The following is a 12,408-nucleotide window of genomic DNA, read 5'->3' on the forward strand; positions in this document are numbered from 1 at the left end:
CAGTTCAGAAAATGTGTTCATTGACTGTTCAGTAAGCAACAAATCCATTGTAACAATCTAACGGCAACAAAAATCCATTGTACAAAATTAAAAACCTATCCACAAGCAAAATATGTTCAACCATAATTTCCATTTGAACTATATAAAAAAAATATACAAAACGTTTGTATTTGAAACATTTATAGTAGTGGGTCTGCCAGGTACACCAAGGATGCACAGAGGTGACTTTTTTAATCATCATAATTCAGAAAAAGAAACCATATCAATAAGTTACAAAATAGTTATGTTGTGAGCAGGACACATCATGGTCAAAGCTTGAATCATCCCTGCAAGCATTTCAAATGATAAAACAAAAACCTCATTACATTTTTCTAGTTTACATTTAGTCCATTTACCAAATTGCGAGTTACTTCAGAGTACAGAATGAAATTAAACTATTTTTCTTTCTTTTTTAACCATCTACCAATAGGTGTACTTCTTTGCAAGGCATTGGAAAACCTCCCTGGTCTTCGTGGTTGAATCTGTGCTTGAAATTCACTACTCGACTGAGGGACCTTACAGATAATTGTATCTGTGGGGTACAGAGATGGGTTAATCATTAAAAAAGTAATGTTAACCACTATAATTGCGCACAAAATCAAATCAAATGTTGGTTGCGTATACATATTTAGCAGATGTTATTGCGGGAGTATCAAAATGCTTGTGTTACTAACGGTGCAGTAATATCTAACAATACACAACAATACACACAAATCTAAAAAGTTAAAGAATGGAATGAAGAAATACAGTACATACATATAAAGTGGGTAAAACCGTATGTAAACATTATTAAAGTGGCTAGTGTTCCATGTCTATGTACAGGGCAGCAGCCTCTAGCAGCCTTGGACTGGTAGCCGGCTAGTGACAGTGACTAAAGTTCAGGGCAGGGTACTGGGCGGAGGCCTGCTAGTGGTGACAAAAATGTAAGTCTGATGGCCTTGAGATGGAAGCTCTTTTTCGGTCCCAGCTTTGATGCACCCGTACTGACCTCGCTTTCTGGATGGTAACAGGTTAAACAGGCCGTGGCTCGGGTTGCTGGGATCCTTGATGATCTTCTTGGCCTTCCTGTGACATCGGATGCTGTAGGTGTCCTGGAGGGTAGGCAATGTGCCCCCAGTAATGCGTTGGGCAGACCGCACCACCCTCTCTGGAGAGTCCTGCGGTTGCAGACGGTGCAGTTGCAGTACCAGGCAGTGATGCAGCCCGACAGGATGCTCTCAATGGTGCACATGTAAAAGTTTATGACGGTCTTAGGGGCCAAGCCAAATTTCTTTAGCCTCCTGACGTTGAAGAGGCGCTGTTGCGCCTTCATCACCACACTGTGTGGTTGGACCATTTCAGATTGTCAATGATGTGTACACCGAGGAACTTGAAGCTTTTGTGGATGGGGGTGTGCTCCTTCTGCTTCTCCTGAAAGCCCATGATCAGCTCCTTCGTAATGTTAACGTTGAGGGAGTGGTTATTTTCCTTGTACCACTCCACCAGGGCCCTCCCCTTCTCCTTGTAGGCTGTCTTGTCGTTGTTGGTAATCAGGTCTACCACTGTTGTCATCTGATTGAGTTGGCTACGCAGTCGTGGGTGAACAGGGAATACAGGATGGGGCTGAGTACGCACCCTTGTGGGGCCCTTGTGTTGAGGATCACCGTAGTGGAGGTGTTGTTTCCTACCTTCACCACCTGGAGACGGCCCGTCAGAAAGTCCAGGACCCAGTTGCACAGGGCGGGTTCAGACCCAGGGCCCTGAGCTTAATGATGAGCTTGGAGGGTACTATGGTGTTGACGGCTGAGATGTAGTCAATGAACTGCATTCTTACATAGGTATTCCTCTTGTCCAGATGGGATAGAGCAGTGTGCAGTGTGATTGCGTCACCCGTGGATCTATTGGGGCAGTTTGCAAATTGCAGTGGTTCTAGGGTGTTGGGTAAGGTGGAGGTGGAGGTGATATGCTCTTTAACTAGCCTCTCAAAGCACTTCATGATGACAGAAGTGAGTGCTACGGGGTGATAGCCATTTAGTTCAGTTACCTTTGCTTTCTTTAGGGCGGCAGGTAGCCTAATGGTTAGTGCGTTGGGCCAGTAACCAAAAGGTTGCTRGATCGAATCCCCGTTCTGCCCCTGAACAAGGCACTGTTCCTAGGCCGTCATTGTAAATAAGAATTTGTTCTTAACTGACTTGCCAGTTAAATAAATAAAAAAATGTTACAGGAACAATGGTGGACGCCTTGAAGCAAGTGGGGACAGCAGACTGGGATAGGGAGATTGAAGGAGAGCTCACAGTCCTCGGGAGCGGCACTGGCACGCGTTGTGGGCAATGTGTTTCCCTCAAAGCGGTTGAAGAATGTGTTTAGCTTGTCCGGGAGCAAGATGTTGGTGTCCAGGACGTGGCTGGTTTCCCCTTTATAATCCGTGATGGTCTGGAGTTCCTGCCACATACGTCTCGTATCGAAGCTGTTGAATTGCGAATTCCGACTCCACTTTCCAGTTGACTTTTTGCCTGTCTGATTTCCTTATGGAGGGCATAACTGGACTGTTTGTACTCAAGCGTATTCCTAGTCACCTTGCCGTGGTTAAATGTGGTGGTTGGCACTTTCAGTTTTGCGCAAATGTTTTTTGGTTAGGATAGGTTTTAATTGTCCCCTAGACACCTCCTGATTGAACTTTTGCCGTGTTCAAAACAACTGGAAACTCAAATCTCCAACTTCAGTGCGTTCAAAACAACTGGGAACTCAGGGGAAAATAAATACACTCCGAATGGGCAAAATCTATTTGAACGATCATCCAACTCGGGAACTCGGGACTCTTTCTAGAGCTTTACCTACCTGAAGATCACTGACGTCATGATTTGACCTCATATTTTTGGGGGAGTTCCCAGTTGTTTTGAACGCGGAATCTGTCACTGTGTCAGTGTATACGTCAATGTTATTCTCAGAGCAGAGGCATCCCAGAACATCCAAATCATCAAAACATTCTTGAAGCATGGATTCCGATTGGTCAGACCAGCATTGAACAGTCCTTACATAGTGAGTCCACGCAACTTATTATGACTTATGAAGCACATTTTTACAACTGAACGTATTAAGGCTTGCCATAACAAAGGGGTTGAATACTTAATGACTCAAGACATTTCAGTGTTACAGTTTTTATAAATGTTCAACTTTGTCATTGTGGGGTATTGTGTGTATGTAGATAAGTGGCATAAAATAAATATATTCAGGCTGTAACACAACAAAATGTGGAAAAAGTCAAGGGTATAATGTACTTTCTCAAGGCAATGTATATGGAATACATATTGGCTTATAGAGCAAGAACTATACTAGGTGCCGCAGTAAAGGTATTGTAGGGAATACTCAGTAGGGTCTGCAGAATCCATGTATGGTGTCATTTCATGGGGCTGTGAATAATACGGAGTGTTGCTGGACTTTTACTCTGCCCAGCACAGCCCCCCCTGAAAAAACGGAACATATTTGGTTAATAGAACCCCAACTGACTATTTTCCATCCCAGTTTATTTAAGACAGAAAGTCATGTTTTCTCTTTACCAGTGTGTGGTCTTGCAATAACTAAAATATAACATCATATTAATATGCTTTTGGGCCACATATTTGGATATAGGCCCGACAACATAACATTCTAAAAGGTTAACTGTCCATGGTTCTGTGTCTCACTGTTCAAATGTCAACATAAAGCTTCCTATGACCTAACTTTTTGTTCAAACTCACCTGTTTTTGTTTTCTAGGGACTCTAGTGAGTAGACTGGACTCTGGTTTTATGGAGACAAAATGGATAATTTATAATTATATTTGTATCATATAGTGTCCAGGCACCCCGTTTTAAGCTGTTTGACCACAGTAAAAGTTTTACTTAAAAAATATTATCGTAATAACATCCTTTTTTTGGTCTAGACACTCGAATGTATTTGTCCTCTTGCTCAGTTGTGCACCGGGGTCTCCCATTCCTCTTTCTATTCTGGTTAGAGCTAGTTTGCACTGTTCTGTAAAGGGAGTAGTACACAGCGTTGTACGAGATCTTCAGTTTCTTAGCAATTTCTCGCATAGAATAGCCTTCTCAGAACAAGAATAGACAGACGAGTTTCAGAAGAAAGTTATTTGTTTCTGGACATTTTGAGCCTGTAATCAAACCCACAAATGCTGATACTCTAGATACTCAACTAGTCTAAAGAAGGACAGTTTTATTGCTTTTTTAATCAGAACAACATTTTTCAGCTTTGCTAACATAATTGCAAAAGGGTTTTCTAATGATCAATTAGCCTTGTAAAATGATCAACTTGGATTAGCTAACACAACTTGCCATTGGAACATGGGAATGATGGTTGCTGATAATGGGCCTCTGTACGTCTATATACAGTTGAAGTCGTAAGTTTACATACACCTTAGCCAAATACATTTAAACTCAGTTTTTCCCAATTCCTGACATTTAATCCTGGTAAAAATGTCCTTCCTTGGGTCAGTTAGGATCACCACTTTATTTTAAGAATTTGAAATGTCAGAATAATAGAGAGCATGATTTATTTCAGCTTTTATTTCTTTCATCACATTCCCAGTGGGTCAGAAGTTTACATACACTCAATTAGTATTTGGTAGCACTGCCTTTAAATTGTTTAACTTGGGTTAAATGTTTCAGGGATTCTTCCACAAGCTTCCCACAATAAGTTGGGTGAATTTTGGCCCATTCCCCCTGACAGAGCTGGTGTAACTGAGTCAGGTTTATAGGCCTCCTTACTCGCACACTCTTTTTCAGTTCTGCCCACAAACTTTCTATAGGATTGAGGTCAGGGCTTTGTGATGGCCACTCCAATACCTTGACTTTGTTGTCCTGTCGCTTAAGGCATTTTGCCACAACTTTGGAAGTATGCTTGGGGTCATTGTCCATTTGGAAGACCGATTTGCGCCAAGCTTTAACTTCCTGACTGATGTCTTGAGATGTTGCTTCAATATATCCACATAATTGTTCCTCCTCATGATACATCTATTTTGTGAAGTGCACCAGACCCTCCTGCAGCAAAGTACCCCCACAACATGATGCTGCCACCCCCGTGCTTCACGGTTGGGATGGTGTTCTTCGGCTTGCAAGCTTCCCCCTTTTTCCTCCAAACATAACGATGGTCATTATGGCAGTTCTATTTTTGTTTCATCAGACCAGAAGACATTTCTCCAAAAAGTATGATCTTTGTCCCATGTGCAGTTGCAAATAGTAGTCTGGCTTTTTTATGGCGGTTTTGGAGCAGTGGCTTCTTCCTTGCTGAGCGTCCTTTCAGGTTATGTTGATATAGGACTCGTTTTACTGTGGTATAGATACTTTTGTACCTGTTTCCTCAGCATCTTCACAAGTCCTTTGCTGTTGTTCTGGGATTGATTTTCACTTTTCGCACCAAAGCACGTTCATCTCTAGGAGACAGAATGCGTCTCCTTCCTGAGCGGTATGACGGCTGCGTGGTCCCATGGTGTTTTATACTTGCGTACTATTGTTGTACAGATGAACGTGGTACCTTCAGGCATTTGGAAATTGCTCCCAAGGATGAACCAGACTTGTGGAGGGGTACATTTTTTTTTTTTTTAGAATCTTGGCTGATTTCTTGTGATTTTCCCATGATGTCAAGCAAAGAGGCCTGAGTTTGAAGGTAGACCTTGAAATACATCCACAAGTACACCTCCAATTGACTAAAATTATGATCTAATTAGCTATCAGAATTCGTACACTCATACATTTATCAGTAAGCATGAATTTCTGGAATTTTCAAGCTGTTTAAAGGCACAGTCAACTTAGTGTATGTAAACTTCTGACCCACTGGAATTGTGATACAGTGAATTATAAGTGAAATATCTGTTTGTAAGCAATTGTTGGAAAATTACTTGTCATGCACAAATAGATGTGCTAACTTACTTGCCAAACTATAGTTTGTTAACAAGAATTTTGTGGAGTGGTTGAAAAACGAGTTTTAATGACTCCAACCTAAGTGTATGTAAACTTCCGACTTCAAATGTCGATATTCCATACAAAATCAGCTGTTTCCAGCTACAATAATCATATACAACATTAACAATGTCTACACTGTATTTCTGATCAATTTTATGTTATTTTAATGGACAATAAAAATTGCATTTCATTCAAAAACAAGGACATTTCTAAGTGACCCCAAACTTTTTAACGGTAGTGTGTAATATATAGTAACCAGTCAAGTTTGGACACAATACTCCAAGGGTTTTTCTTTATTTTTACTATTTTCTACATCGTAGAATAATAGTGAAGACATCAAAACTATGAAATAACACATGGAATCATGTAGTAACCCAAAAAAGTGTTAAACAAATCAAAATATTTAATTTTTTAGATTCTTCAAAGTGGCCACCCTTTGCCTTGATGACATTCTCTCAACCAACGTGATTTGACGTCATTTTATCTGTGGCCAATGACCTTTCAGCCTTCTTAAATGGGCACTTCTAATGTAAATCTATGACAGTACCCCTTGGCTTTAATTTTCATGCTCTCCCTGTAGATTTTGCGGTAACGTAGTGTCCCCATTAGTGACGGAACACTGAGCCAATCACGGCACAACTAGAGAATGTTACCAACCCCTACACTCCGTATTTTCCGCTGGCTGCCCCACCACCACAGAAAGCACTGTTCTAGACTCAAACACCTGCATTTTGGAACTGCCTTACTCAAGAAATCAAAAAAAGAGACTGTATGCGGCTTTATTAACAAATTTATTTATTTATTTTTAAAACATTTTGCAAACTGATATGTGACACGTATTAATTTCAAAATAACATGCAAACATTTGTATTATTTTAATTTGTTGGAGAGCATACATTTTTTTTCTGTGGAAAAACAAACATGAGCCAATCATGGGATGCACTGCAGTTTGAAGTAGTCACGTTTTAAAACGCCACACTGTAAGGATGTGCACTGTGTCAGAATTAGTCTCTAATCATATGAGAAATGGATTGCTTACCACAAAGCTCTGCCACTGTATTGCCTGGAGGAAGCCCTCTGTCAAGACAGGAGGACATTAAAGAGAACTAAGGGTTACTTTATGCTTGTATTCTTATCTTTTATTATGCAACTTATTGTTGCATTGTTGAGAAGGAAACTGCATGTAAGCATTTTGTTGGACAGTGTATACCATGTGACTCCTGTACATGCTTCTAATAAAACATTAAACTTGAGAATATTCAGGCACTCATGGAGGACAATGGAAGTTGACTTCAGTCTTTATTCTTTATTATTGTTATAAAGATACACGTTTCGTCCTGTAGGAAGACATGAGATTTCCATTAATTCAATGGGATCATTTTACTGCTCCTCCTTGACGACTGCCCTCACCTCTGTCGTCCAGTGCGTTTAGCAGTGCGCAACGGGATACACCTGCTGGCTCTGGGGCGTGGCTGCTGAGAAACACCTGAACTCTGGTCTTTGAGGGCCGAGGGCTTGATCCAGGAGTACTACAAAATAAAACGCAGAGCATATACGACTGAGAAATTACACACACACACACAATACGATGCGTGTCATACCACTTTGAATTGATCATGGACACAGTTCCCAATGTTTCCTTTAATAGCCAGGAGCAGACACACCCCTACCTGAGAGGATTGACCGTTAGCGTTTATGAGAACTCTTTCGATCACAATCTTCACCAGCTCGTTGTCTGTGTGAGGAGATGGGGAAGAAGGCCTCATATTAGGCCTAATACAAACTATCAAAGAACATTGCAGCAAGCCTATTAGACATAATTATTCTGATATGTCTACTACCAGAAGATAAGTTTTGACAGGTGCCGTGAGTGAAACAATCCCCTCCACTCAGAGCAATGGAAGTTGAAACTTACCCATTAAGCGGTTCCACCTGATGTCAAGGACACAGAGAGTGGAGTTGGACTTCAGAGCCTCCAGCAGAGACAGTGCCCTCTCGTTGGACAACCCACACTTCTGCAGATCCACGTCTAGGAAAACAATTCCAAACTAGTCAATACCACCAATAATAAATAAGTTTTGATACGGTGTGCCCTAATGAACAAGACCCTGGATTCAAGCTCAAGGAAAGATCCCGAATAACTGACTTGAAAGAGGGTCAGTGAGAGACTGAATGTGTCCCCTAACCTTTGACCCAGAGGTCCTCAGCAAGCTCCTGTGCAAGGGCCGGCCGCCACTTTGTCTCCCACCAGGGTGTTGCAGTTGAGTGACCCAGTGGAGGCCTCCCATGCCCTCAAATTCAGGCCTTCGGTACCTCCGAGACGCGGCCTAGGCTGCACTGTGCCTACGCATGGCTTGATGCTGCAGTGCAGGGGAGAGGTCAGTCAACGGGAGCTCACACACACAACCCCAAATACCACACAATAAGGATGCATGATTCTGCCCATGCAATTGTTGAATGTGTAATGACTTCAATACAGATCTTCTCTGAGTATGTCATACTCGCCATCACCATTAGAGGGAAACAGAGCTCTGGCAGATAGCTGAACATTAGAAAACACAAATTAGAGAGAACACAAACAGATCATGTAAACATGTTGATGTAGCCTTAACACAGTGAGCCAAGTAGATATTTTCCAAAGAGACACTTTTGGCTAAACCCTGGTGAGTAACAACAAAGGAGTGTTAGTGGGTGCACTGCGGCACCTTAGGTTGGTTCAGGTGAATGTGCATCTGCAACTTGCTACCTTGGTGAGAGTGAGAAAGTCTATCTCTCTCAATGGAAGACCACGCAGTTGGAGGGTATTGAGGTTTTGTTAAGCTGTCAGACACTCTCAGGATACCTTACAGTATTCTCCTTGGAGCGGATGGCTAGAATCTTCTTCCTATAGTCCAACATGTACCTTTCTGAGATGGGTAGAGAGATAAAGGTAGTCATTCATTTTCCAGACAGAGATCGCACAAGGAATTAGGACAGGGTATGAAGCAAGGGGCTCCTACTTAAAGTTTTAAGTTGGTTAGCCTACTTGATGCTTACCTGGCTCTCCGACACCGAGTCTGTTTTGGTAGCTGCTGCTGACTGTGAAATGGTGTAGCTGTTAATTGACGGTCAGAGATTTGTCCGTTTCAGCCAATCGCCGTTGAAGTCAAGCATCCCTTGACTCAGGTTTGCCTTGACTGCTGGTAATGAGTGTAGGGAGTTCAGATGTGTAGCTTTCTGTCCAATTAGATACTTTCTGGACAATATTTCTGTCCATTGGGGGACACCTTTTGGCTCCAGAGCACCCAGAGACAAATGTTTCTTATAGACTCTTTTAGCTGCTAGCTAGCTTCACTTCAAAAGTAGCTAGCTAGTCTAAGTTGAGTTCTGCTTTGGTCCGGTCTGAACTGGCTTTGATTTCAACGTCCACAGACGTCCGGTCCAGACTGGCCTATATTTGGCCCAAACATAGACGTCTATGATTGGTTCAGATTTGACCCGAAACATAGCTGTCTGTGATTGGTTCAAATTTGGTCCAGACCAGATCAAATCTGAACCAATCATAGACATCTATGGTTCACAAGTTTGGACAGTACTGCACAGTACAGTAGAGCACAGTACACTATGGTAAAGTACAGTAAAGAAAAGTATAGTTCAGTAGAGTACAGTAGAGTATAGTGTACTGTATTGTAGCCTACTTTACTCTAATGTACTCTACTGAACTAAACTGTGGTCTGAAGGTTTATACTGTAGGTTGGGCTACTTAAATCATAGCTGCCAGTTTGAAAATGCTAGCATAAGTGCATGTGACAGATGGGAGCAACATTAAATATTCTGTGTTGCAATCTTCAGAGAAATTGATATTGTGATATGATTACTTAATTGAGAATGTACAGTAGGTGCAGTTGAAATTTGAACATAGAATCAATGACCAAATTTTTTTTAAAGTCTGTAAATTAAGTATTTTAAACATTCATTCGGATTTTCTTTTTTTTACTGATATCAACATCCAGAAAATACATCCTATCAACTTTAGTTCAGAAGCGAAACAAACCTGATTTTAAATGTCCTGAAAATACGTATTTTTAACGTCTGGAAAATATGTATTTTCAACATCCGTAAAATATGACTTTTCAACGTCTGGAAAATACATATTTTCAATATCCATCCATATAAGATGTATTTATGACATAAAGAAGAAACATTTTTTTGACGTCCGGAAAATATGCATTTTCACCTTTCATTCAGCTCCTAAAATGGAAAAGACGTCTAAAATACTTTCAATGTCTAAAAGACTTTCAAAGCCATTTTGCTTACTGGGTACAAGCCAACTAAACAGCCTGGTCTCATCGTAAATGTAAATCCGGGACACTCAAATTACATTTAGTATGGTTACATAAAACAGCTGATTACGTAAATCAAGGGTGGGTTTATAACACATATGTATATTAACCCAAGTTGCGAGTTCGAAACTCATCACAGAAAACTTTAGCATTTTAGATAATTAGCAACTTTAACTACTTGTTTTGCTACTTTGTAACTAACGTTACTTAGCATGTTAGCTAACCCGTCCCCTAACCCTTTTAGCTAACCATTCCCCTAACCCTAAATTTAACCCTAACCCCTAGCCTAGATTGTTTTACTATCATTTACTGCAGGGCTGCCCAGCAACCCTTTTCCTGTGGGTTCAGTCTAACCTTAAATTAGCACACCTGTCTGGGTGTATTCACTTGGAACCAAACAGAAGCAAACAGTACGACCCACCTGAATTTGCCCAATAGAAACGCTTCTTTTTGTTGCAAAACGTTTTCTGTTTGCTATACAGTTTGGACTAATGATTACACCCCAGATTGTATTTATAGACCTAAACTGCTCACCAAGACCTAGCTGAATCAGGTATGCTAGCACTGGAACAGGTCTTTACTGGAACTGATTCCTGTCACCTGGGTTTATTTTCAGTGTAACACACCCTTATTACCATAATTTACTGGCACACGGCGGGCTAAAGACCGTAAACACCCAAGGTTTCAGGAAATGAATTTCCAGTGCCAATCACAATTTACAGCTTCGTTCATAACTACCATAAAAATTCCACTTATCATTGCTCTGTGTCACGTAACGTTCTTTGGTGAGAGCATACAGGACGGGACAGTATATAAAGAGCGGAGCAACCGCTACTCCACTCATCACTCCATCACTGGCCTACCTGAGAAAAGACTACCTGTGACTTACCTACGGCTACAGTTAACCAGCAAAATCACCATGAAGGTCCTGAGCATCTCTGTATTACTCTGTGTGGCCTTAACTCTAAGGGAAGCAGCAGGGCAGCAGCAGGCTGTGGCAGTGGAACAACTGAGCATTGTTCCAGTTCTAGAGGAGGCTAAAGAGACTGGGCCACTGAAGCCGCTGGGTGACGCTCCAATGGAGACCATAGTAGAACTGGTAGACAACAAAGTAGAGCTTGCTCTACTTGAAGAAGGGGAAGCTGAGGCTCATTCTCTTGCGCTGGTCCAAGCACCAGAGATAAGGTTTTTGCACTGCCCTGATGGTTGGTACCTACATCAGTCACGCTGTTTCCTCTTTGTGAACTCATACTTGTCGTGGCACAACGCAGAGGAACACTGCAACACTCTGCATGCAAACCTGGCCTCCGTTCAGAACCCCCGACAGTATCGCTTCCTGCAGCAGTTAACGACAATGGCCAACCGGCACAGCGCGTGGATCGGTGGATTCTATCTCCAGGACAGGTGGCTGTGGATCGACCGTGTAGGATTCTACTACGAAAACTGGTACACACACCTTGATGTGGGCCGCAACGCTTGCATCCATCTGCGCACCTCAGTGGGCTGGTCAAATGCTCACTGTGGCACAGGTCTCCCATTCATCTGTGTGAAAATGTCCTGTTAGTCAAGATTGTGCTTCCTGCCAGCAGAATGATTTCAGTACGAGAAAGCATTGTTAGTTGGTTGATGTTATTTCTAACTGCGTTCAGCATTTTAGCGTAATGAATCCAGACTGCATCACATCCGACCGTGATTGGGAGTCCCATAGGGCGGCGCACAATTGGCCCAGTGTCGTCCGGGTTTGTAATTTGTTCTTAACTGGCTTGCCGAGTTAAATAAAGGTTCAATAAAAAAATGTAAACATTGATTATCTTATTGACTTTATTCAGTCACTCTGGATGTCTGCCAAAAGGCTAAATGTGACGTAGGCAAGATGCAGTCATAGGATTCAATTGATCCAGGTTCTACAAAGCAATGACCCCCCAAAAATGATTGCGACATGTGTAATGCAAACGGCAGATATATGATACATTTATGAAAGATCAACAACATTTTTATCTGTTCGACAGGGGGGGATTTTTATTTTGTCGAACTTTCTTTATTGAAACAAATAATGGTGTTTTTCTAATAAATGATGATTGCAGAATAATTTTGAAGGTAAACTGGGCACGTGATG

General features: G+C 41.7%; 2 protein-coding genes across 3 annotated transcripts; one reads left to right on the top strand and one right to left on the bottom strand.

Moving 5' to 3' along the window:
- Positions 1-6,763: 6,763 nt before the first annotated feature.
- Positions 6,764-10,950, bottom strand: LOC111957449 (centrosomal protein of 78 kDa-like). 2 transcript variants are annotated; one of them, XM_023978279.2, is made up of 6 exons: positions 9,007-10,950; positions 8,717-8,876; positions 8,157-8,330; positions 7,886-7,985; positions 7,641-7,705; positions 6,764-7,499 (listed from the first exon to the last, which is right to left on the bottom strand). In XM_023978279.2, exons 3-6 carry the CDS (start codon positions 8,256-8,258, stop codon positions 7,377-7,379), a joined length of 390 nt encoding a protein of 129 aa, XP_023834047.1. In that variant the 5' UTR covers positions 8,259-8,330; positions 8,717-8,876; positions 9,007-10,950; the 3' UTR covers positions 6,764-7,376. The 2 variants fall into 2 exon arrangements, with proteins under 2 accessions (XP_023834047.1, XP_070293055.1); XM_070436954.1 differs by having other exon boundaries at positions 8,157-8,876.
- Positions 10,950-12,099, top strand: LOC111957444 (ladderlectin). The gene has a single exon (XM_023978268.2). The coding sequence runs from the start codon at positions 10,984-10,986 to the stop codon at positions 11,854-11,856; it is 873 nt and encodes a 290-aa protein (XP_023834036.2). The 5' UTR covers positions 10,950-10,983; the 3' UTR covers positions 11,857-12,099.
- Positions 12,100-12,408: the final 309 nt, after the last annotated feature.

This window comes from Salvelinus sp. IW2-2015, linkage group LG33, assembly GCF_002910315.2.
Source record: "Salvelinus sp. IW2-2015 linkage group LG33, ASM291031v2, whole genome shotgun sequence".
NCBI classification, from domain to species: domain Eukaryota; kingdom Metazoa; phylum Chordata; class Actinopteri; order Salmoniformes; family Salmonidae; genus Salvelinus; species Salvelinus sp. IW2-2015.

Bases quoted from the DNA above. Each gene is read 5' to 3' on its own strand.
- LOC111957444 (XM_023978268.2), top strand. From the start codon at position 10,984: ATGAATTTCCAGTGCCAATCACAATTTACAGCTTCGTTCATAACTACC.
- LOC111957449 (XM_023978279.2), bottom strand. From the start codon at position 8,258: ATGGGAGGCCTCCACTGGGTCACTCAACTGCAACACCCTGGTGGGAGA. The intron at 7,706-7,885 runs GTAAGTTTCAAC...CTCCTCACACAG, and splicing joins CAGGTGGAACCGCTTAATGG to ACAACGAGCTGGTGAAGATT. The intron at 7,500-7,640 runs GTAGGGGTGTGT...TTTATTTTGTAG, and splicing joins CTAACGGTCAATCCTCTCAG to TACTCCTGGATCAAGCCCTC.